Genomic DNA, 26,263 nt, shown 5'->3' on the forward strand with positions numbered 1-26,263 from the left:
GAGAAATAATTTTGCGATACACAAAGTTGGGTGAGTTGACATATTTCATCGATTTCAATCGAGGAGAAGTGGAATTCTTGCAGGCGTTGTTTCAGGAAAGAAATTGCACCGCTTTTAGGAATGTTAGTAAACATGGATTTGATATCGAAGGAAATCATTGTAGCATTATCTGGTTGAATGCTGCGGATGATGGAAACGAATTCTTTACTGTGAAACAATGCTTTTTTGCAAAGAGGGGACAAAAGTTCAACGAGGAATTTAGCAAGTTGATGCATAGGTGATCCAATGCAAGAAATTGTAGGTCTTACTGAAAATGAAGGTTTGTGTATTTTTGGAAGAGCATAAAGTCTCCCGCAATATTCTATAAATGAAAGTGCTTCATTTTTCAAAAACAATTGCACTAGTTTTGAACAGTAAAATGTAAAAAATCCCTTTAAAAAAGGGATGGCAATGCAGCAAAACCATCCGGTTCACCTTGACTTCTCATGTGAATAAACATCGGAGCTGGTAATTTACACATTTTGCATTGTGCTTTTGAAAGTGGTCTTGAAGGAGCGTCATTCTTAAAATCTTACATGCTTTTATAATATGCTGTGCATTGTCGAAGAGAGTTGACAGATTGGACTGTGGGAGACTCCAAAAAAAATTGTATTTATACTGTGAGGCGAACAGGAATGATCTGTGGTTGCTAATGCACTGTTTTGGCAAAAAACTGTTTTTATAACCAATTCATTTCTGTCATTTTGATCTGACTTGAGTCAATCTTATAGGATACTGAAATAGCGCTATTGGGAAAAAAATTAACGGAAATTTTTTTTAAATAAAAATTTTTTTTTGTTATGCTATGATTATGTTGTCTAAGGGAGGTACTGCTGTGGTGGTCATAGTGACTGACTCACATCGTGAGGATCCGGGTTCAAACCCCACCATCACCACAGTGGTGGTCGGCTGAAGTTGGGTTTCTGCGGTTCCGAAGTTCGAGGCGCTAATGCAAAGTAATCTCTGCATTAAAAGTCTCGCCACAGAGAACAACAGGCCTACAACGGTATAATTATTCATTCACTATGAGTTGAGAAAAACTCATAGTTTAAAAAAATTTATTGCAGATGGCAGTATTACACATAACAAGCATTACACAGAAACAAACTTCACGGAAGGTTCACTATACGTACACACACATTCCAACATATACCAATTTGTTAGAAGTTCGGCAAGGGAATATGGACGAGGTGCATGTCTAGTTTAGTAGTAATAGTGTCTAAGGGAGGTGCCCTCCCCCATCCTTCTTTTTAGTCCTACTTTTTCAAATTTTTTGAGTGGGAGCCCTGAAGCACTTATCAAAGATGGGAATTTATTCAATGAGTAATTATAATTACTTATGATTAATTTGTTTTGTTAAATTTTTCAATGTGATTTTATAGCGAACTGAAATTCTGGAGAAATTACAGACAGTTCAAGCCACATCAGATGAATTACAAAAAATGACATCGACATCAGCAATGCAAACAGTGGGTTTTAAAAGGTAAGGGAATGTTTTCTATCAAATCACAAATTTCATGGGCACAATTGAGTAGCAAATCACAATGTATAAATGCACTTTCACAAGAGAGAATGATGCATTTATATCATAATTTGCTCAACAAAAACTACATTAATGGAAATATAAAATGTAGGGTTTATTTTCATTGCTTATTTGTCTGCATTTCATTACAAATTAAAATATGTAATGTAGTCATTTATGAAAAGTTTAAAAGAATTTCTTAACTATAATTATATTAAATTTCAGGGTTCTAAAGCACAAAGGGATTATAAAACATATATATTCAGCATTGCGCTTATACCTCTTGTACTTTAGACCCCTCATTTTTTATTTTAAATACTTTGTCTTTGAATTAGGTGATTGTTTTAAAATGAAGCTAGCTTTTTAATTCTCATGCATAAATAGAAAATATGTAAATGGGAGAAAAAAAAGATTCACAATATATCTGTACATTAATAGCAAAAGTAAAGTACAGTCTACAGTGTCACCTCCATATAATAATACTCTGTAGACCTAGAAAAAAAATTGTTGTAGAGGGATTACCATTATATCAAGTGGCAGAAGTTTAACATGAGAGTATAGACAAATCCAAACAAGACCAAAAATATTATTGTAGAGAGATTTGTGATTATTTCGAGTATCGTTGTAGTGAAGTTTCACTGTATTTCAAGTTATCAATTTAATTGAATATTTTTGTATAAAACTTTTTTATGTCTTCAGACAGCATTCCGAAATTTCACCAGAGGATGCATCAGATGATATCAAAATCAGTAGTATAAGAGGTGGTAGAAGGAAAAAACTTCTATCACAGCCTTCAAAGAAAACCAAGTGTGATCCAAATGTTGTTGGTTATGATCAGAGTAGTAGTAGCAGTGAGGATGAAAATAGTGATATTGATGAAAATGAAATGCTTAACCCATGTACGTCCACTGAAAAAACTGAAATGCTACCAAATGCAGGTGTTGTAACTACTGATGACAAAAGCGACAAGAACAAAGTTTATTCTGCTTCAAAACCGAGTGATGATATCAAAGAAAACAGCTCTTTGGACAAATCAGCCCCGAAGATTATTGATCATATTACTGAAAAAGTCAGCGAGCCTGCTGTATATGTGCCAGTGGCAAGATCACCAGAAATACAGGTGCTATTTTAATTACTATAAATATTAATGTTTTTTGAGCAGTTTCTATGCAGTCATGATTCATTATTGTATTTCATACAGATTTCTCAGCAAGATTCCATGGTATAATTAAGTATTCATTGGAGGTATTTCATCTATATATATAAAATTGATTTTCTGTGTGTCTGTGTTCTCTACAAATCTACAATTTTGGATCGATCGTCTCCAAATTTTGCATATATACCAAATGGGACCCGACTTGAACGATAGGCTACTTTAAAATTTCACCAGAGCAGGGCAAGTGCTCCAAATGGGCAAAAAACTGTCAGGCAACAATGGTTTTTGGGCCTCAACAATCACTTTCTGAACGTTTACTTTGGTTACCGTGGTTCCCTAGCAATGCTTTTCAGATACGCATATGCCTTTACAATGGTTTGTCACTTCTCTAATCCTGTTAGCATATGTATATATGTATAATAATTTATGCCTTTATAATAGTTGGCCACATTTTCAATACTCCCAGTAATAAGGTGTTTTGAATAGATGCCATAATCATCATCAGCATCGCTTTGAGGGTCAGGAAAAGGGTGATCCTCATAGAAATCAGTGTTAAAATTGCCGATTTTACTGTAGAAATGCGAAAATTTGGTGGTGTTTTCTGTCACATCAATATTTTTAAAAATTGTATTGAATTCTCGATTTTTGAAATATTGAGTTTGCTTAGAGGTATTTATACGAAGCCCAGAAGATTAAATATGAAGTAATTAGCCAGACCTACTTTTGAGTTGGATATCCATGCAATAACATTGATTTCAACTTTTTATTTGTATCTTCTCATGCATGAAAATGAAGTTCTGTGTAGTGTCTTTTGATATTCAACTGCATAAATTGATATAGTTTAGGTTGTTTTAAAATCAATTATGGGTCCATAAAGTACATCAAAGAAATTCCACAGCTTTAATTAAGCATTTTTGGAAGCAGAAACAGGCAGAAATAGATAACTTTAAGTTCGAGAGGGGGATCGAAATACCTAGCACCCCTTAAAAAAAGGGGGGAAAAATATTTGTTTCTATGTTTCTTTAAATCTAGATTTGTTTATTTCATGAAGTCGCACAGGAAGTCACCATATTGGTTAACTTAGACACAGTTTGCGTGTCCCTCAAAGAAAGAGGGAGATATCACGTGATCCAAAAAGCCTCATTAAAGAGAACCCGGGCAGTGCTGGGTATTATAGCTAGTTTGATTATAATCTTCAAAAACATTTATCCAGACAAATTTTAGCCACATTGGATGAACATATTTTAGCTCACTTTTTTTGTATAACATTGGCACTTGATACTACATTACAACCCTATTGAGGACAAGATGTGATACCCAAGGACATACTCATGGTGACTAGAAAATTTGTTTTGGCTCCTAAAATTTTCTAAATGTGGTTAAGTCTGAAAGGTAACATAAATTTTTTGGATTTTATTACGCTATGTCTTTTAATATGAAAAAAGTAAGAGGAAACATTATTTAGGACTATATTTTTCTTGAGCAAAATACCATTCTTGGCTTCTAAGAAATTGTGCTGGTGCCTAAATATTTTTTCAATTTGTTAAGTCCTGGCATATAGGCAGGGTAAGCTGATTTAAATCACTTGATTTTTAAAAAAATTGATTTCAATCATAAAATTTAAATTTCATTTTTCCTTTACATAACTTCTCAATGATATTGATGTATAAGTAATCTGTATGGTATGCATGTGTGTGTTATTCATGTGTGGTAAAGAGAGTTCTTAAAAGAAGTATTTGAAAAAATTACAGAAAAGTATAGAGAGCTGAACTTAGATACAGAACTGCACTAAGTGTTCTCAGTGCATTACAATGTGGCACTAGGGTTTCTCTGATGAAAAAACAAATTATTTTTTGCATAAAGCCTTGAAGTCTATGTCCTAATTTCTGATTCAAAATAATAATAGATGTTGTACCAGCATAAATATCGTTGGATTTTAGACTTTCTATTTTTTGTATTAAAATTTCAAGTTTGCTCATTATTTTACCAAAATTCATCAAATCTGTGAGGTATCAGGTTATGGAAGTATCCACATTTACATATGTGTATGATATTAATATTCATAAGCTAACATTAATTTCAATGATCATTATTTTTTTATCTTTAAGTTATCCTAGTCTTTGTTTTATAAACTTCGTGACTGATTAATTATTGTTATTTCAGGCAGCAAGAGAAGCCCTTCCTATTTATTCAGAAGAGCAAGCTATAATGGAAGCTATAAAAGAACATCCCATAGTCATTATACATGGAGCAACTGGTTCTGGTAAAACTACGCAAGTTCCCCAGTTTTTGTATGAGGCTGGATACACTAGGTAAAGCATTCCTTTTATTTGCCGTAACTTTGTCATCTTGTTGGTGTATTGTTATTGTACATATATGTTATTGCATAATTGTATCACACTGAAGTAAAAAACACAATTTTTGCACCAACTTCTAAAATTATCAATAAACCTTCAGAATTTTCAAAACCTTAAAAACTGTACAGTTTTAAGAAAAAGCAAACCAAAATATGTAAGAATCATATAAATAAATAAAAATCACACACAAAAGATTTCTGCCTGGCAGTCCAGTGGTTAGACAGCTAGCTTCTGACTGTGCAGGCCTGGGTTCGAATTCCAGTTCGAGCATGGATCTCAACTGACACTAAAAAATTACCTGGACAGATCTTACAAATCTCTTGAGAATATGTGAGAATCACATTTAAAAAAGTTCACGTTCTAGAAATCAAAACACTGTTGTACTTTAATGTCTTGTAGTATTTTCAGAAATCTGTATTAGTTTGAGCTCCAAAAATATAAAATTTTGAATGTAAATTGACTAAAAATATATTGCTTATGATAAGACTAAAATTATCTCGAGATATCAGAAATCATAGTTATAGAAGTTCAACTATATCAATATGTGTATACTGTAGACTCCCGACCCGATTATCTGAAACCCATAAGACTAGGGGGTATGTTAAATAATCAGATAGACATATTTCCAGTGGCATTTTTTAAGCACTCAAACATGTAAACATAAATAAAATAAATAACTATAGTAGCATAAGTAAAATATTATGTCAAAGTAAGGATAATCCAAATTTAGGGGAAAAAATCTGAAATTTAACTTTATGTTGAGCATATATACTTGTGCGATATCAGGTATACCAGATTTTGTTAATTATCTTTCAATTTTGCCCACTAGTGTTTTATAATCGAGAATCTACTTTAAAAAAAACAGTGCCTCAATACAATTGGTTAAGTGGTTTTTAATATTTCTTAATGAAGATCTCAGAATTTTGATGAATTCATAACTTTTTGTGTGAAAATTATTGGAGTTATTTCACTTAGGTTGTGACTTTGTAAAAATGCTAAATAAAATCTGTCTTATATCCAATAAGTAACTTTGCTACAAAATTATTGAGTTGATGTTTTTTTGGTTTTTTTTATTACTCATGATATCTCGTTACATTCTTAATTTTCAGAAACAAAAAAGTTATAGGAATAACTGAGCCTCGCAGAGTGGCGGCTGTCCAGATGGCATCACGTGTAGCAGAAGAGATGAATCTTCCAGATGCTGTCTCATACCATATTAGATATGAAAAAACTGCAACGGATGAGAAGACTGAGATAAAATTTATGACTGATGGAGTTTTACTAAAAGAGATCAGACATGTGAGTTAGGAAATCAAATGTTTGAGTTTTGTATCTGCTTGCTTCATCGTAAAATTTCTAGTTGTCTCAACTTTTTTCCCTCACCCTACATGAAGTAACGTTTGCATTTAGTTTCTGCAATGGTTGAATAGTTGTGTTTACTCAGGGGTGCAAGAGCTGCGCCAAACTGCGCTGAAACGGTTCTCTTGCTACACGGTGTGCCATGGCGCCGAATCCCTGCGCATTTGCGCCAATTCTTGTTTGTGGTTCGCGGAGGTACCGCTAATGCACTGTTGTACGTCAAATACCCTTAATTTAGGAAAAAGAAATATGAACATTTTGATCACGGGACACGTTCTTTCCGAGACACGGAAAAAGATGCGGGGGGCGGGAGAAACTTCATTTTTTTTCACTTCCCACCATCTACCACAATCACGTTATCTCGTGACCTTAGAAAGTAGTTATACTACCTTGAAGTATTAAGTCCTGTACTGTTATTGGTATAACCGGCGGGCTATCAAAGTCCTTGAATGAATATGCCAAATTTTCCGATTTCAGAGACAGTTTTTTCTCCTGCTGGTTATAGGTTACATACTGAAAATAACAGTAATTTCGCTGCTGCCAACCGCCGTTCAAAGACGGCATACATCGAAAAGAGGATTGGTTTACTCGTTTAAATTACCGAAATTTTTCGGAGATCTTTGGGAAAAATTAGGATCTGTAAAAACTACAGCTAATATATTCATAGTTTTGTCATCTAGCCACTATGAGGTCGTGTGGTTATCGTCGGCGGTTGCCGATCGTAAAAATTTCACATCGCGAAAAACCGGATTTGGTGAACAGGGCCGGCTCGAGGGAAAAAATTTTCTACCCATGCAGAACCTTTTTTTTTGGCGCTACGGACCACGTTTGGACCACGTTTTTTTTGGTCGACAAACCTTTTTCCACCCTTTCAACTCCATTGGGCACCCCTCCTTGATCGGCGCCCAATATGGCCGAACGGTCCGCCACTTCATTGGTGGGGGAGGGGCATGCTCTTAACAATAGTCAGAGGAAGGAGTTTGTACTAGGAGCATGTGCTCATTTTACATAACTTCTGTGAGAAACCTTTTTTATATTAATGTCCTACCTTTCCAAAACATGTTGTTGGAGAGAATGAAATGTTTGCACCCTTTCTTGTTTTTTGCACTCCCTCTCGTGCATTGCTGGGATGGTACATTACTCCCTCATGTATTGCTGGAATGTTGCTTAATATTGTATCACCGACAGAACTATTGATTATGTGTGATGAATGGGTTGCACTACAATGCAAATAATTACAAGAAGTGAAATCAGTTCAGAGAATAGAGAGATAGATATTGGGCAGACATATTCAAACTTCGTAACTTTGAAAGCAGCGCAAAGTTCAAAATTTTGCCAGTTTTGGTGAATGCTTTTTTATCTTCAGCATATGGTGACGCAGACAGTGAAAGAGAGTTCATTGTTAACAAATAAAGAAAGTCTGTTTGAACATTGAAAAATCTGTCCATCCAATGCTTTAATGGAATAAGACATACAAAATCTTATGTTCAAGGGCATAAAAAATTGGAAAAAAATTGTCATTGAGATACTGTACTTCTCAAAGCGACTCGTGATTCGTAATCTATTAACATGCTATTTTAGGTTGAGAAATTGTTTAAGTAAATAAGGTATTTATATTTTTCTCGTTTTCTGCATTTTGCTTTTAAATTTAATAATTCCTTTAAATTCTGTGAGAAGCCAATTTTTCACGGAAACTCTTATTATATTCTGCACGCACTTTTTTTGCTATATCAGGGTGAATAAGATTTTGGTGTTCAAGCTGCAGAAATTCTCGCTGTCTAGGTTTTCAGTATGCATGTTGCTTAATTTGAAAAGAGTATAATAATTTTTATTCATTATTTCACTAATGTATGTTTTATTAGTGACAGATGAGATAATTCAGAAAAAATTTTAATGAATTTTAATTTGTGAAAGAAATTTATTTAGAATTATTTGTTTCAACCATTTTTAGCAAAACTATGGGCATTTCACAGAAAAATTACTCCTTATATCGCAGATATAGTTCATGTTTAGTTCTGCTCCATTTTCAAAATTTCTGCTCCGAAAATGAAATTTGCTGCTCCAAAATGGATGAGGGGCACTTGCACCCCTGTTTACTGAATGAATGAACACCAGGGGCTCTGCCACCAGACTTATCCCGTTGCCGAGATCTCTTCCAGCCCAGCTTTGTGGCAGAGTCTGGTACAAAGTGAGTACACCTAACAGTCTGAGTGTGTAGCTAGTGTTGTGTTTGATATTTCAGTGCTGCCATCTATACTTCAAATTGGGAGTGAAGTGTAATGATTGAATATTTGTAATGTTGTAGGCCTGTTGCTCTCTGTGGCGAGACTTTTTAACGGGGTGGTCGGCTCGCATTGTAGTTGTGTTTACTGTAATCTAAGGAAATACTTTCCCCTCCAAAATTAAACTTGTTTATATGGGTTCACATTACAATCATTGACCCGTTAATATGAGAAAAAAAAAAAATTTCATGGCTCAAAAATAAAATGTAGGTTAGATTGAAATAAATGTTGTACTGTTTTCTGAACTGCTCCATATTTCTCAAGCAATTATTTTTTACTGATGATATGTTGCAATAACAATAATGAAAAAGGAGCAATATGAAATGTTTTTACACCAATCTTTTGGTGGGAAACAATGTATTTTTTTCTCAAGGGGCTATGCCATTAAGTGCTGTATGTTATATGACCGGTGTATATCATCATGTTTTAATCAATTTTTATTCTGAATTTTCAATTAGGATTTTCTTTTGACGAAATATTCTGTGATCATAATTGATGAGGCCCATGAAAGATCAGTATTTTCTGATGTTTTGATAGGTTTATTGTCTCGAATACTTCCCATACGGAGAAAGGTAACAATTCATTTGCATTTACATCTCAAATAATTTAAAACCCAACATTTTTGCGGGGGGGGGGGGGGGGGTACAATTTTCAGAAGTTTCATGAAATGTGATAGTACTGTGTTGTTTTTTTTTTTGTTTCCAGTTTTTTAAAATTATTAGTGTGAGAAATTGAAGGTCTGTTTACAGTCAAATCTCAATAAGTCAAGTGTGCGGTGGCCGACAAAAAACTTCGAGTTATTATTAGTTTGACTCATCCGAAATTATGATTTCAGAGTGGGAAAAAGGAAAAATTAGTGAAAATAACAGTGCTATTTACAAATACTGTATTAGTAAAATATGTCAAACTACTGGAGATGGAAGTAATTCTAAAAGATTAAATAGTTTTTGCATATTATTATTCTAATTTATGATAATATTTAGAAGTAAACTAGGCGCACATACAATGGACACATATATGACACTAGTATAAAGAAAATTATAAAGTGCATACAAGTTTATTTCTGTCAAAAATTCAATGATTTTTGATTGTCTTTTTTGTACTTTGTGTGAAAGTCATTCACTTTTTGCATGCAGAAAAATTAATCTGCTAATTCTGTTGCTAAATGCTGAATTTTATTGCTAAGTACTAAATTCTATTGTTGAATGCTGAACCTCTATTGTTAAATGCTAAATTTTATTGATGAATGTTGTTTTTTAAATATTTCTCTCATTCCTTAAAACTTTGTTTTAAAGGAATAAAACTTTGAGTTAAGGCAAAATGTTAACATTAAAATATGAAAAAAAGTACCGGGGCTGAGTGAAATCTTCAACTTGAACAGATATTCGAGTTATCAGAGTTTGATTTATCACAAATTGACTGTATTTGCATTATTGTGTTACTCATCACCAGTGTTATTAATTTTCATCTATCAATTTTATATACAAGCAGGGTTAAATAGCATATTTCAGTTGGGTTTTTATTTCCCCTTTCTGAAAATTAATATTCAGTTCTCTGATCTAATTATTACTCGGTAATTACATGAATAGCTCTGGTCAGTTTATTGAGCCAGCTGATTTTATTTTTCTGGTCAAGTCATGGTCATTATTGATCATTATAGAACCTCTCTTATCCAACTTAACTGAGCCTTGAGGTTAGCTGATTCATCAAGAACGATTGAAATTAGTATAAAATCAATTACATGTGTAATTTTATTAATGGGGAAAATATGATTTTTTGATAACAAAAATTTCATTGCAATGAAATATCTGAGTTTTTTAGAAAAATTGTGCTTATATTAGAAAATGAATGTGCCTACTTGTGTTTTTGTATTCTTTATTTCTTTTCTTTAAACTGATAAGATTTTTTTACCTGTTAATTTTTTTAAATCACCAGTTTTTGTGTATTGCTCTCATTTGCAGAAAGGGAACCCTCTAAAACTGATAATTATGTCTGCCACCTTGAGAGTTGAAGACTTTACAGACAACCCCAGACTGTTCAAAGAGAAACCTTTCCTTATAACAGTAAGTGATATTGAGGGTTATAGAACATATTTCAGATGTGTTTTTATTTAGAAGACCAAAATATTGACGAAATGATAAGGACAAATAACTATTTACAAAACACCGATAACATGTGTTTTGGCACTCATGTGTGCCATTATTAAGGTGGAAAAACAAAGATGTTCGGTCACAACAAAAAAGGGTGGTCTTAGTTGTTTCTTTCACTTCAGTATTTTTATTCTCAGTTTTGACATGATAATTTTTGCCATCTGTTGTTAGTGATGTCATGTGTCCAACTTGGCCTCTTCGAATATTATTCAAATGCTTTCTTCAAAATGAAAATGGGGTAGGGCACTGGAATGGAAGGTGTTCATTTTGTGTCATTTACTAATTGTTCATGTAAACCTTTTATGTAAGTACTTCAGAGAAATCTAAAAGAAATAAAGGATCTGGAAAATTAAATTTGTGTTCATCATTCCAGCAGTGTAAAGCTGTTGTGGACTTACAGACCTATTGATTTTTAACGTATCTTTTATGTTCGCTTATGGCCGTATTCACCGGCAGAGTTTAAACTACAATTGCGAAATTGCTGATCAACACGGATTGGTTAAAATCCTCAATTTAACCTATCTTTTCGATTTTCAATCCTTTCACCTGTGATTGCAGTTTAATACCTTTACACTAAAGACCACCACTTCACTTATAGTAAAGACCACAAATGTAATTTTCCAGAGGCTAAGGTGATCCAAAAAAGTTTGCTCCCCATTTCTTTTAGGTTTCTTTAAGGGAACTTACATGAAGGCTTTTCGTGAACAATTATTAAATGACACAAAATCAATGACCTTCATTCCATGGCCGTAACATATTTTTATTTCGAAGAAAACATTTGAATTATATTCAAAGAGGCCAAGTTGGACATATGATGTCAAAAACTGAAAATAAAAAATACTGAACTGAAGGAAACAACTCTGACCACCATAGATGCTTCCTCATTTTTCTTTCTTCAGTTTTTCATTGGGGCTGAACACGAATGCCTTTGTTTTCCCACCTTGATAATGGCACCTATGAGTGCTGAAATATGACAGTGTTTTGTAAATAGTTATTTGTCCTTATCATGTTAATATTTTTGAACTTTTATAGTTTTGGGCAAAGTTATTCATTTTGATTAATCATATTTTTATTTCCTGTTCTGAAAATTAATATTTAGTTCTGGTCTAATTACTACTCAGTAATTACAAAAATAGAGTTCTTTAAATGCATGACTTATTTTTTTTCAAGCTGGTAATTTTCTTCATAGTTACTGATACTTATCAATGACGATAGTTTTGAAATGAGTTTGATATGAGTTTTCAAATGGGAGTTTTAGAAGACAAAGATCAAAACTTAATTTCCTCCACTGTGAATAGAAGTTTTCATATTCAGGAAGCACCAACTCATGTACCTCCAAGTCATATTTGGGAGGATTTTCTAGGAAAAAAAGCAAGAAAAGATAAGATCGAAGTGAAGAAATTCCAGGGTTTGACAAATTATTTGTCAAACCCATATTTGACCATATTTGAAATATGGTCACCATGTTAAATTGCTTCAAGCAGGCAGTTTTAATTTCTTAATCTATTCCTATATTTGTTTACAGCTGGCAAATAAGTGCTTGAAATGAACAAAACATATTTTTGTAGCATTAATTAACATTAAATTAACTTGATTAATCAATTAAATTTTTTTTTATTAACCAGTTAAAATTTTTAACCGATTCCCAGCCTCAGTTGTCTTGGAGGTTATCCCTGTCTACCATGCATTCTGCTATGGCCATATGAATTGTATGAGTAAATTACGTGCATAGTAAAGCTGATGAGACCAAAATCTTTTTTTGTTATATATTTGGGGTTTCATTAAAAGTTAGGTTCACAGTAACGTAATTTGACTGTATATTGCATAAGAGACTTTCTCCGTCACAATTTCATCATATTCTGTTAACACCTTAGATATTTTTTCCCTCTGATAATTTCAATTTTTTATTCATGCACAATAAAACTTTTTAACAAATTTACATTTTCAGGTAGATTCACGTCAGTATGACGTGGTTTTGCATTTCAACACTAAGACACCAATTGATTATATCGAAGCTGCATATGGCAAGGTAGGAATTTTATTAAAAACAAAATTTCATCGTCAAATAGTGATATGGGTGACTGAAATGATTTCAGTAAAACCTTTTATGTCCAAAATAAAGAGCTGAACCCATTTTAGATATACTGTAGAGCTGTGGAAGGGCTAAATATTATGCAATTTGCTTTTTGTATTTTAGTTCTTTTTTGTTTATAATTGAAATAAAGTCCTTGTTTTTTTAATTTTTTTATGTGATCAATCTTACATGGAACTTTTTTTGAAGGTGTGCAGGATTCATAGAGAACTACCAGGTGGGGCCATTCTGGTCTTTGTTACTGGTGAAAAGGAAGTTACTCGCTTGTGTAAATTGTTGAGGAAGGCATTTCAGAAGAAAGAAAAAGTGACTAGCAATCAGAGAGAAGATGATGAATCTGAAAAGACTATAGAAGTGAAAGAAGATAATTCACCAAAAAAGGAGAAGAGAAAAAGAAAAATCTCTGAAATCACAACTAATGATTCCTTTGTAGCTCTTCCACCAAAAATTGACTTAGATGAGTAAGTGAATGTATAGGCCTAGCCTTAATTCCATTCAAAAGTTGCAATCTTTATTTTGTCTAATACTAGATGCTGAATTTGTGTCACATTTGGTGATTTCCAGAAATATTTTTATCCATTCAAATACTTTTTTCTTAATGCATTTACAAATGAGGAATGAAAGTTTTATTAGTGATTGGGATGAATGTGCTCTTAATTAATTTTTTTTAACAGCTATTCTACTGAACCACTTGATAATGAAGGCCAGCAGCACCAACAGTCAGATGATGATGACGACGAAGAAAAAGATGATGAGGATATCATGAAAAATTTTCCACAGAGTCCCATTGAGCCATTATATGTTTTGCCTTTGTATTCAGTTCTGCCAACCCATGAGCAAGCAAAGGTTAATACTCATCCATTTATTTCTTTATCCATGAGGGTTGCAAAATTTGTTTCTTGTAATTTTCTATATTTAATTCATACATTAAAGTGTCATACTGTAATTTGTATATACAATTTTCCAGTTGTTGCCTGTGTCATTAATAATGAAATTTTAGGAACTGAAGATGGGGTTTTTGGTCAAGTTTTTTTTTAAAAAAAACTTGATTCTTTCACTCGCATTAATATGCTATCTGTTATTCATATAAAAGTTATTTTTGAAAATTTTTATTCCAACCGAGGAAGGAAGGAAAGCTGCAGATGTTAATCTGCATTAAGAAAGTCAAACATTTCTAATGTGTAAGACACAGATTATGCGTAGGAAATTACCATACCTTTAGTGATGATGCAAGTTACTTCTGTCACAATGTGCCAGTGTACATTGAATCTGGGGGGGGGGGGGGGGGGTTAATTCAAATTTTATGATGTTTGAATTTTTTTCTGTTTTAGGTTTTCAAACCCCCACCAACAGGATCCAGACTATGTGTTGTTGCTACCAATGTAGCAGAGACCTCTATCACAATTCCGGGACTAAAATATGTTGTGGACACTGGAAAAGTATGTCTTTTTGTAGTTTCATATTCGATAGTACTATGATATTTTGATGCAAATACATTTTTTAATTTGACATTTAATTTAATCATTTGACAATGCTGAGAGCATTCACAAATGTTATGTGACAATTCTTTAAATGCTCATATCTTAGGAAGTGCATAACGCAAGCCAAAAGCAATGGTATTGTCAGATGCACATTGCAAAAGTTCATTCAATATAACTCTGGGTTCAACATCTCTTCCTGTCTGGGCAACAGGCCCACAGCCCTGATTTGTAATAAATTGTTTCTGCTGTATCTCAAAAAATATCCAGCTCAAGTCAAAAGCAATGGTCCCCAAAGCAGAATATACCAAAATCTGTGACATACGTTGCAGAACAATCAGTGCTACTGCAAAACAATCAGGAAGAAGTTTTAAGAAAAATTTAAAAACACTATTATGGAGATTTCTACCACAGAATATTCTCAGTCAACCAAGAACTTGTTGCAGAACATTCTGCTTTGGGGGTAATGTTATTATTAGATGCACATTGCAAAGGTGCATTCAAAGATATCACTGCGGTTTTGATATCTCTTCTCATCTAGGCACCAAGCCAGCCACCCCGATTCATAAAAAATTGCTTTCTGCTATATCTTGAGCAGTTCGCAACAAAAATAGATGACCTTGGTATAGTTTGTTAGCTATTCCAAAGACGAAGCCGATGATAATGACATAATTTCAGTACCTATCACACGATTCAAGGCACAAACATTGCGGCCATGTCTATGACAAAGCTTACTCCATTTTTTTTTAATTTAAACTGCACTCAAGTATTGAGAATGATCATTATATATATATATATCTTCATGTTCTTTTACTTTTTGTTTTGTTAGGTAAAAACCAGGGTATATGACAAATGTTCATCTGGAACATCAACTTTTGTTATAACTTGGACATCTAAAGCATCTGCAAATCAAAGAGCTGGACGTGCTGGAAGAACGGAAGGGGGTCATTGTTATAGGTGATTCATAGATATTCTAGAAATTACAATAATCCAGCCATTTCTCGAACTGATTAGATTCATGTGACCAGTCGTAAGATATAAAAATTTCGTTACAATTCTAGTTATTACTTATTTATATAAATTTATAATCATAGGTTGTACTCATCTGCCGTATTCGAACATGATTTTCCTGATTTCACTCCACCTGATATCCAAAGTATACCTGTGGATGACATACTGCTTCAAATGAAAGTAAAGAATTCCCTATATTTACTGAATGGATTTTTTTTTCAACCCAAATTGCTATTGTGCGAGAGTTACATAGAATATTAAATTTTTTCTTAGGCCGAGATTACACAGTAAACGTTTGATAGAAGATCTTTCAAAAATCTTTGTTAAAAAAAACCAATAAGCTTTTTGAATACATTCGCTCAAATGTAACTGATATGCTTATGGGTTGCATTTTTGAAGTTTCATAAAATAACTTTTCTAAAACTTTTTTAGTGTAATCCCGGCCTTAGGTTTTTCTTTATCATCTTGCAAAACCTATGAATATTTGATTACTTCTTTAAATAGTATAATCAAAAAATTTGCTTTCATATTAAGTCTTGAAATTTCCTTATCTTTCCTCCAGGCTTTAGGAATTGATAGAGTTGTCAATTTCCCATTTCCCTCACCCCCAGACGTTGAAGCATTAAAAGTAAGTGGATTTAGTATTTTTATTGTATTTATTATATTTAAAAAACCTACTTATATAAATAGCATTATAAATCTTTGATTAAATTTCACTAGGCATGTGTTGTATCAAATGTTATTTTTTGTTAATTATTATCTAAATAGGCCCTTAATCATCTCTTTGATATTCTAATACCAAATTTTAAAAAAAATCATGTGATTACACAAGAAAAAAAAATTCTCGTGTTTGTCTTATTTCCTGTTGTCATTTTGATGTCTCTTGAAGTCTGCAGAGAAACGACTTGTGAAACTTGATGCACTCGAGGATGTGAAAAAATACAGCAGATTCAAAGAAATTTCAAAATGTGAGTTCAGTTCAACTTTCATAATCAACTTCAATAGCCTTATTGTTCCTTTTTTTTCAAAGAAAACCTAAGAATTCAGTATTAAGTTCAAAAAAGACTATCTTTGTATTTTGTTTTATTTGTCTCAGCATAACTTGTTTTAGTTGTTTCTTCAAGTTCCAAAGGCACAACATACTTGTAGCAACTTTCCTTGGCATGATCAGATGCAAATAATGCGCAAGACTGCGTCCTTTTTGCATCATTGCCATCTCTCAAAATTTTGCAGTTTAGGTATTTAAGTTACTCCTTGCTGGTATATGGACCATTTAAATATTAGCTTGAAGGGTTAATGCTAAGTTTTAACTGTTTTAACCTAAGTTTTTAAATGCTGAGTTTTATTCAAAAAATGTGAACTGCTCTGTGTTAATCACTGTGAATTTTACTGGCTAAGTAGCTACTTTAATTAATTGGCATTAATTTTATTCACATTGTTTAATATGTAATTATATGTCATGCAGCACACTAATTTCTTTAGTTCATTGATCATGCTGTCAGGTGGACATGGTGATTGTTTCTTCATTAAAAAAAAAATTCTTGACTGCATTTGAACTGTGGGCTATAGCCTAATATGCTAGATGTATTTGGCAAAAGTCAGGGGAATATGCAAATATCGTGAAACCTGTCTAAGTTGGACACCTATGGTTCCATTAAAACTGTCCAAGATATAAAGGTACAAATATTTTATGGCATCATTAACACTGGAAAGACAGACAGAGTCTGTGTGGCCCTGGGTGCTATTTCTGCTCCCATACCTCAAGAACAAACCAAAAGCTTTAAAATTTCTTGACTTTTCATAAATTATAATTTTCTTAGCATACACCAAAGCTTTTTTCATTATCTTTATCAAAAAAATTAGAACTTTGCCTAGTTTTAATTTATACAAAAACTGACACGTTTTCAAGGCAAATAAAATTTAATTGATCAAATGGTCGATGCGTTTTGGCTCTACAATGGAGAGCCGTCATCAGGACGTTGTGGTCAGAATTCACACAAAGGAGTCGTGGAGGGGTGATGTTTATGTCTGATTGTCCTGAGAGTTCGCCTTTGTATTTGCTGCGTCCGAGTGGTCTTTGGATGCGAATTGGGGAGCCATCTGATGCAAAGTGTTGAAAGTTTTGTCACGACTGAGGTTAATAAAGCCTGTCCAAGTTGACGAAATAGGTGCCGTGTTCCTTCCATCATTAACGAGGAAATCCTGGCATGTTCTGATGAAGTATCCCTCGAGAAATTTCAGTCATAATTCCAGAAAAACCGTCAGGTGCTTTTAACCGAAAACAAATATAGCATACAAATATAGCATACATTCGTTGATTAATTCACAATCTAGAAGGGATGTAACACTGAAATCCTATTGGGAATAAAAGAAAATACAGATTCCTCGTCTCGGGTTTCCTCCACACTCAGCAATGAGCTGTACCTGTCCAAGATATAGAGTATTGTGGACATGTGTTGATATATAGGATCATAACCAATTCCATTCAAACTGTCTAATGTAGGAAGGTGTCCAAAGTGGCAGGTTATACTTTATTTTGATAAAAGTTGGGGGAATTCTGATGAGGGGAAAAAATAATTTGAAAATCAAAAATTTGATAGGTTAAGATATTGAATTATTATACAGTATTTCTTTCTTCTAGAGTTTTGGTAAGGGAAACGATCAAGCAGATTTCTCTGAAAACCCTGTTTTAGTACAGTCAAACCTGCTTAACATGGACACTGCGACACAGAAACCTGTCTTGAATGGAATCAAAAGATAGTCTGTTCAATGATTTGGTGTGCACCTTTGTGGAACTGAATATTATTTCAGTCTCTGGACATTCCTCCAAACAAAACGTATTTTGTTTGGACATTCCTCCAAACAAAACGTATTTTGAAAAAGTTTTTCCCCCATTTCATTTTTATTTCAGGGGAATATTCTGCTAGAGTCACACCACTTGGGAAAGCTATGGCAAGGTTTCCTCTCAGCCCCCGTTTTGCTAAGATGCTTCTTCTTTCATACAAGCATGATGTAATACCATTGATCATCGCTGCTGTATCTGCCATGACTGTACCAGAAGTTTTCTTAATTTCTGATGTGCCAAAAACAGATGATAATGTATGTGTTTTTTATAGTTTTCCATGAAATGTAAATTTATATGTTTCATAAATATAATGAGACTTAATGTGTTTAAATTAATATCAGAACATCCAGATAAGCAGTATTCAATAAATCTGGTAAAAACTTCTCTGAATAGATTTTACTGACTATTGAATTGTTAAGGATAAATTAATTGATTTTCTGTTTTGTACCCCTTTGCAGATGAAAGTCAAAGCGTACTCTAGAGACTTGACATTTTTCTATTACCTTTAAGGCAAAGTAAATCTCATGAATAATTAATAAGATGTATACTTATAATTAATAAGTATTTCATTGCCATTGTTAATTGAAAGAGAGGTTCTTAGGGCAATTATATGCCATCATTAGTGCAGTCTTTTTTCTTCTAAATATTTCCTTAATGCTAGTTAGACTTGAATTCAGTAACCTACACAACTTAGACATCTCTTGATGATGCCAATCACTAGTGTTGGGAGATGTTGAGAAGAAAATGAACTTGCATGACAACAGTCCTTTGTCTTGAGAAACAATATGTGCTGTTTACAGAAAATGTGTTTATTTGAAAAAAAAACGGCTCTAGTTCTTTGCCAAATTTAGAGCTGATGATTTCAATTTTGAAGACAGGAACCTTCAACATTTTATTATTGATGATGGTCCAATCAATTATACACTGAAGAAGACAAGTTTTCTACACTTGATACAAGCATTAGTAGATATATATATATATATATACACTAAAAATATATTAAAAGTCACCATCAGTCAAGTGTAATTTAAATCACAATAATGTTTCATTAAACATTGGTGCATACTTTCCAGACAACTCAATATTTGATGAGCATGTATTGTACATGGTCAAACTAGTCAAGAATAATGATTCCATTTGTATGAGACGATTTTTATTACTTTTAAAACTGCTTATTAGAAGACTGTTAGGTGTGAACTCTTTAGGTGTGTTTTTTAAAATCTTATAAGTAGTAATAGTAATCTGAGTAATATTAAAACTGATAGTATCTTGAGTAAAATTTGTTTGAGTTTTTTGCTTTATACATGCTCATTGTATTCTTTTCACAGGATGAAAAAGATGATGGTATAAAAATATATGAAGGTGTCAAAAAGATTGGAGCCGGACAGGTAATGTTGAGTTGCCATTTCACAAATTTATTTGACTTTAATTGTAAAATTGTCATTTCTTCTTCCCCTCCCCCCATCATTACAATTTGTTTATCCATTATATTTGTGTAATACAGCTGAAATCAGTCAATATGAAAAATAAGAAAAAAAGTGTGCTTGCTATACTATCACTTATTAAATTCTTAAAAAAGAAAAAATCAGTAATCAACAACATGCAAGTTTGAATCATATAATGAAAATAAATAGATCACAGGGATGGGAACTCTGCGCCAAAATTAACATCTTGCTCCAATGGTGTATTTTCGTATTTTTCTGCGCCAAACTGTGAATTTTGCTTCGGTATGCCCGGAATTTCGGTAAGGACGCCAAACAATTTTTGTTCCTGCTTTGCTGCTAAACGATTTTTTCCGAGAAGGGCATGTTTTATTCCGCTGTACTTAAACTATCGCCTTATTGAAACTATCGGCCCCTCACACACACACACACATTGGGCTTCCCATCACGAAACCCCTGTAATATCTGTGATCGTGCAACGCAACTGAAGATGGTTTGCAATGGTCTTTCAAGTGTAAATGTGAGTCAGTTTCCATTTTGACAAAAAAAAAAAAGTTGCCACTGGAAGCAGCAGAAATTACTGTAGACGATCATCAAATCTCGATGTGTTATGAAAAAATATTTCCTTCCGGGAGTAAAAAGCGCATGTCCGCCAAATTACGAATGCTAATTTAAAAACTTTGCTGAATAACGAGCGTTAAATCGCCAATGTTGCAGAATAACGAGTGTTAAATCACCAATATCGCAAAATAACACCAAACATCGGGTTGATTCTACCGAAAATCCTATTTTTTTCTGAGTATAAAAAATTGAAAATTTTTAACCCATTTGAAGTGCTGCGGTTCCAGACTGCAAAAATTTCCCTAAATAGAGTGGTGCGAAAAGTTTTATGACAGCCGCTCTTTCAAACAAGGTGTCAAAAGCCTGAAAAACAAAAAACAAGCTGATGAAAAAATGTTTGATAACAAAAGACAGTGCAGTTGTTTTGTTATGAAAAGGGGTGAGGGTTGACGAAAATATTCTTGTTAATTTCGTTGCTCCAATTTATAAATATCTGCTCCGAATCTTATATTTTGCTACACCAAAACTGTTCCGAATCCTGGATTTGCTGCTCCAAAACTGCTCAGAATCCTGAATTTTGCTGCTCCAAAATGGACTTTGTCACTTCCCACCCCTGATATCACATACCAAAACTCTTCAAATAATTTTAGCAATGAAAATTCTTTTAAGACAAATTTTTACGTTGCATAAACAGCAATATTTTTAGCTCTGTGTAAAAAATTTTGAATTCATCTTGCGGATGGATTAGCAGTCCATCTGCCCCAGGATTTATAGAAAAGTTTAAGACCCAGTTATTACAGTCTGGGTTAGCAGGTTTTTGACGGTTTAAACTGTCACGTCAAATCCCCCCCCCCCCCCTCGTCAAAAACCTCAAATATTGCTTTTCGATATAAAAATTTCCATTGGACATGCACACGTTAATTGCATGTAATGTTTAAAGTGACTATGTTATACAAAGAATAAATATTTAATATGATTCTAAAATAATTTTCTACTCTCTACAGAATTATTTTGCACAATATATATATATATATATATATATATATATATTTTTTTTTTTTTTTCTTCTTATAAAATATATAATTTGAATAAAGTATACCATAAACACGAAAGGGAAAACTATGGAATGATTTGACATTCTCTGATTCAAAATGATTCTTGACCTTCCAAAATTCCAACTGCTTATATATGTGTGCATTGATATAAACCATCTGCTGTACTCGTTTTACAGCAGATAAGAGTTTAAAAAAAGGTTTATTACATCATATATGTATGGTGATTTCTGTTATTAAATTATCTAGATAACCACTGATACTTAAAACGATACTCTTGTTGTGCATAACATTGAAATATATCTAGCGATCAAAATACTAAATTGTAGGACTAAAATGTCATTTAATTTGGCAATGCTAGCTTGTATATGTCAGTCAAACTTATTTTATTCTTACTTTTGCACTATGATATGGTACATTTACTAGTATTTATAATGCAATGGTTTTCCAATTCAAGCTGTATTCAAACGTGCAAAACAAATGCTTTGGGTATCAAGTCTTGTCATCTCTGCTTTGGTTGAAAATACTCTTTAAAGCTCTGTGAATTTATACACCCTGATCTAAGAAATTTTTAGGTGAAAATAAATAAGTTTAATTAGTGCATTAACAGATGCTGCATGAGAATTTTTATATGGAATAAAATTTTGGGCAGATCACAAAATTTAAAATATCAAAATTGGTATTTTTCCTCAGTAATTATAATTCTGAATATAAAACCCTTTAATCTAAATAAAAGTTAGTGTTTTGTTATTTAACATATCTATCAAGTTAACAAAAACTACACTGCTCAAAACAATTAGGGGAGCACATGGGTTTTAACAAAATTACGCAAAGATGTATACCGATAAGTAACATAAAATGAATCATCCATAATTTAAAGCCTAGCAGGAAACGGAAGAAGAAAACTTCATATGCAAATCAAAGTTCATGACGTCAAAAACCAGAAAAAGGAGATAAGGGCAGAAATCGGGATGTTGCAGAAACATCTGTTTTACTGCCGTAACTGTGAAATTCGATTGCGCAGTATTTTTTTTTTTTGAGACAAGGTGACTTGAGGATGTCTCAACAACGTGATTTACTGGAATCCATGGCATGGCGTGTTATAGGCAGACTGGAATCCGAGCAAACACAACGTAGTGTCGCGGACGCTGTTGGAGTCGCCAGAAGTGTTGTTGCAAGGCTGTGGAATCGATTCCAAGAAACAGGAAATGTTAGACGTCGACCAGGGCAAAGTCGGCCACGCGCCACTACAGCAACTGATGACCGGTATATACGGTTAACAGCCCGTCGAAACAGAACAGAGAATGCTATGCAGCTGCAAAGACGGTTGCTCTTGGCAACAGGACGAAGGGTGTCCAGCCAAACAGTACGTAATCGGCTTCATGAGGGAGGGCTCTATGCACGTAGGCCAATGGTCTGCATTCCGTTGACCCCACGCCACCGTGCGGCCCGAAGAAGATGGGCTGCTGAACATCGAGATTGGGAGCAACATGATTGGAGCCAAGTGCTGTTTACAGACGAGTCCCGATTCAGTCTGGAGTGTGACACCCGTCGTGTTCTGTTATGGAAGGACAGGGGCACTCGAAATAACCCCACATTCGTTCGTGAAAGGTCACAATACAGACGAGCTGGTTGGATGGTATGGGGTGGAATCAGCATAGGCGGACGTACGGACCTGCATATCATTCGGAATGGCACTTTGACGGCCCGAAGGTATGCAGACGAGATACTGCGACATCATGTCATCCCTTACGCTGGAGCCATTGGAGATTCCTTTGTTTTCCAGGATGATAATGCCCGACCGCATAGAGCTGGTGGAGGACATGCTTGAAGCTGAAACAATACAGCGTATGGAATGGCCAGCGTGCTCTCCTGACCTGAATGACCTTGGACGACGCATTGCTGCGCGACCAAGGCCGCCTGTTACTGTCCGAGACTTGCAGATTGCACTTCTTGAGGAGTGGAACAGTATTCCCCAAAGTCTGATCGATAACCTCATGGCAAACAGGTGTGCAGCAGTCTTAGCTGTTCGAGGAGACCACACGCCCTATTAAAACTCATGCATCATGTCTAAACAGTACTTTTTTTTATCGTTTACATGTAACCAAATTGTTGCCCAAAATCATCTTCTCATGTTTTTTCCATATTTTCAGAGAATTAAAGCTTAATTCCAAATTTTTTTACGTCTTTTTTCTGTATTGCGCATTGATACGCGTGTACTATCCATTGTATGCCAATACGTGGCTGTCTCGCACGGTTTTCTTCACTTTTTTGCTTGCTCCCATAATTGTTTTGAGCAGTGTATTTGACATCATTGACAGTAAGATTTTGATCGTTTTAATACCGAGTTAGTTTCTGAGGTCAAAAACCCAACCCTGATGCCCTATTATACATATTTTGAATAAGCAGCTCTATTCCACTTAGCAAATTGAACACAGGTAATGAGTAGCTTAGATAAATAAACCATAAAATTATATTTTATATGTTCTAGACTCTTATGTTGAAAAATTCAAAATTGCAAATTATAATTAATATTTTGTTTTAATTATTGTAATAAATTAATGTTTAAAAATAAAACATTGTAATATGCCAAAAGTTTTTCATCATGTTGTACACCTATTGTGTTCAAAACATTATCAAAAGGCATTCATTTAGGTTTTTGATGCTTGTCATGTCAAAAACCAAACCCTGATTACAGTAGATGTATTATCACAAAAACAAGTATATTGAACACATCAACTGATTTTGAATAATTATTTTTTGCATGCATTCACAATTTACAAAGAAAGTTCACTGATGTGAAGTTAGTAAAAAGTTACTCCTATTGACTGAACTTTTGTTTGGGCACTGATATAAAGTGTGAAATCGATGGTGTGATTAAATACTGAATCATAGATTGTTTTGTAAATGTAGATGATGTTTGTGATCTTGTATCAGCTGCGCTTGTATGAAATGAGTTTGATTACCTTCAACATAAATTTAATCCAAAAAAATTTATGAAATTCTATCATTTTATAGGGAAGGTCTTTGAAATTAGGAGATGTAATGGTTTTATTGCGAGCAATTGCAACTTATGAGTTAGCAGAAAACAAGCTTCAATTCTGCACCAAATACAGAGTTAGACATAAAGCTATGGTAGAAATTCAAAAGATGCGCTTACAACTTATCAGAGAAAGTAAGTTTTTTCCCTATTATTAGGAATACACATTTTATAATTATGTTCTGTACCATATCCTCTGTATTTTTCCCTCTCATATCAGCAGGAAACTGATTTATTCAACATAGCACTACCTTTCTTCTAAAATGTAATTACATAATTTGATACCATTGTATTTTTCATCATTTTTGTATAATACTTGAAGACCATTATTATATGCCTCTAATGAAGTAATTTATAAGATACAGTGTGTGAAACCTGTTTAAGATGGACACCTGTCTTAAACCGAATGAAAATAGTCTGTTCAGCATCAATGTTACAATTATTCATTCATTACACTTCGCTCGCTATGAGTTGAGGAAAAACTCAATTGTAGATGGCAGCACTACAGAGGAATATGGACGAGGTGCATGTCTGGTTTAGTAGTAGTAGTCTGTTCAACGATTAATACTTTGATTTGCACCTTTATAAAACAGAAATTTGTCTAAAATGTGGAATATTATTTCAGTGTTTTGGCGTTCCGTGTCATACAGGTTTCACTGTATAAATGTTATTTCAATTTTTTCGCATTGTTGAATCAGTTGCTCAATTTTTCTTTCCAGTGAACAGATCATTCAGAGATCTAGAGTTGACAAATGATTTAAAACTCGAACCTCCCACAGACGAAGAAATAGAAAAACTGAGAAAAATTATTGCTTCAAGTTTGACTGATCACATTGCAAAGTACTCAATTGTTCATTAATTCTAAAGTATTCTGCTCATATTCATTATAGAATGGATTAATTAACACTTATAATGTCATTGAACTTCTTGCAGAAAAATGACAGAAGAAGAAGCAGCAGCAGTTCAGAGTGATCAGAATTTGAAAAATGCTTATAAGGTAGGATTACCTAATATTTCATATATAACAGTAGTCAAGAATTTTGTGCTTATAGGTGCACACAGGTTTTTTTCCCCTTCTTATGACAGCCTTCTTTATCGCCAAAAAATGCTGTTATTTTAAAACTACAATTTTGACATAACAACTTACTAGTTTGTCGTGGATGTTAAAAAACAAATTTGCCTGGCACTGTATTGGTGACTAATGATGTATGATATCCTTCTTTTTCATAAGAAACAGCCTCAATTTTTATGAGATATATTTATTTACACAGCAATTATGAGGTTTTGTGATTTTTTGCTTCTGTCCAAAATATGTAACATTCCATCTCCATACTCAACGTTTATAATTTGATTTCAGTGCCTTGACTTGGAAGATCCAGTCTATATACATCCAAGCTCGATTTTACACAAAAGTCTCCCAGAATTCATTGTATATCAAGAAATATTTCAAACATCAAGATTCTACATGAGAAGTATGTTTTCTTTCTCTTATTTTTAATGCATAGACTAATAAATATCAATGTAAATATTTGATTTATGTAAATAAATCAAATCAGATTTATGTAAATAAATCAAAATATAAATAATATTATCAGTTTTACAGAATATGGAACAGATCGAAATCATAGCATGGGAAAAAATTTGTTTATAGCAGGGTTGGCAAGGTTTTGGACAGTATGGTAAATACCATGGTTTTTACCGTACTGTCCAAAACCTCCTATTTATAACTATAAGGGAAAACCTTTGCAATTTGATGAAGAGGTAACTTCTATAATCAAATAATAATGATAAACTTTATATTATATAAATTATATATTATATTATGAAAATTACATTAAATATAATAAAATTTAGAAATTCAAAACAGTATGTGCAAA

At 33.4% G+C, this 26,263-nt stretch overlaps 1 protein-coding gene across 1 annotated transcript in view; it reads left to right on the forward strand.

Annotated features, from left to right (window-relative positions):
• kz (putative ATP-dependent RNA helicase kurz) overlaps nt 1-26,263 on the forward strand; it is a 37,068-nt gene that overhangs the window by 3,750 nt on the left and 7,055 nt on the right. The window contains exons 3-22 of the mRNA XM_089243743.1: nt 1,422-1,522; nt 2,261-2,681; nt 4,881-5,029; nt 6,184-6,373; nt 9,174-9,287; nt 10,677-10,778; nt 12,814-12,894; nt 13,147-13,418; nt 13,632-13,803; nt 14,289-14,396; nt 15,265-15,392; nt 15,530-15,626; nt 16,009-16,074; nt 16,336-16,414; nt 18,358-18,545; nt 19,620-19,679; nt 24,365-24,521; nt 25,106-25,226; nt 25,320-25,383; nt 25,744-25,858. Coding sequence (XP_089099869.1) covers nt 1,422-1,522; nt 2,261-2,681; nt 4,881-5,029; nt 6,184-6,373; nt 9,174-9,287; nt 10,677-10,778; nt 12,814-12,894; nt 13,147-13,418; nt 13,632-13,803; nt 14,289-14,396; nt 15,265-15,392; nt 15,530-15,626; nt 16,009-16,074; nt 16,336-16,414; nt 18,358-18,545; nt 19,620-19,679; nt 24,365-24,521; nt 25,106-25,226; nt 25,320-25,383; nt 25,744-25,858 — 2,785 coding nt within the window. The remainder of the gene's footprint in view (nt 1-1,421; nt 1,523-2,260; nt 2,682-4,880; nt 5,030-6,183; nt 6,374-9,173; nt 9,288-10,676; nt 10,779-12,813; nt 12,895-13,146; nt 13,419-13,631; nt 13,804-14,288; nt 14,397-15,264; nt 15,393-15,529; nt 15,627-16,008; nt 16,075-16,335; nt 16,415-18,357; nt 18,546-19,619; nt 19,680-24,364; nt 24,522-25,105; nt 25,227-25,319; nt 25,384-25,743; nt 25,859-26,263) is intronic.

Source organism: Pholcus phalangioides, unplaced genomic scaffold (assembly GCF_987345545.1).
Source record: "Pholcus phalangioides strain wild (caught in Gottingen) unplaced genomic scaffold, Ppha-v1.0 ptg000001l_1, whole genome shotgun sequence".
Classification (NCBI taxonomy): Eukaryota; Metazoa; Arthropoda; class Arachnida; order Araneae; family Pholcidae; genus Pholcus; species Pholcus phalangioides.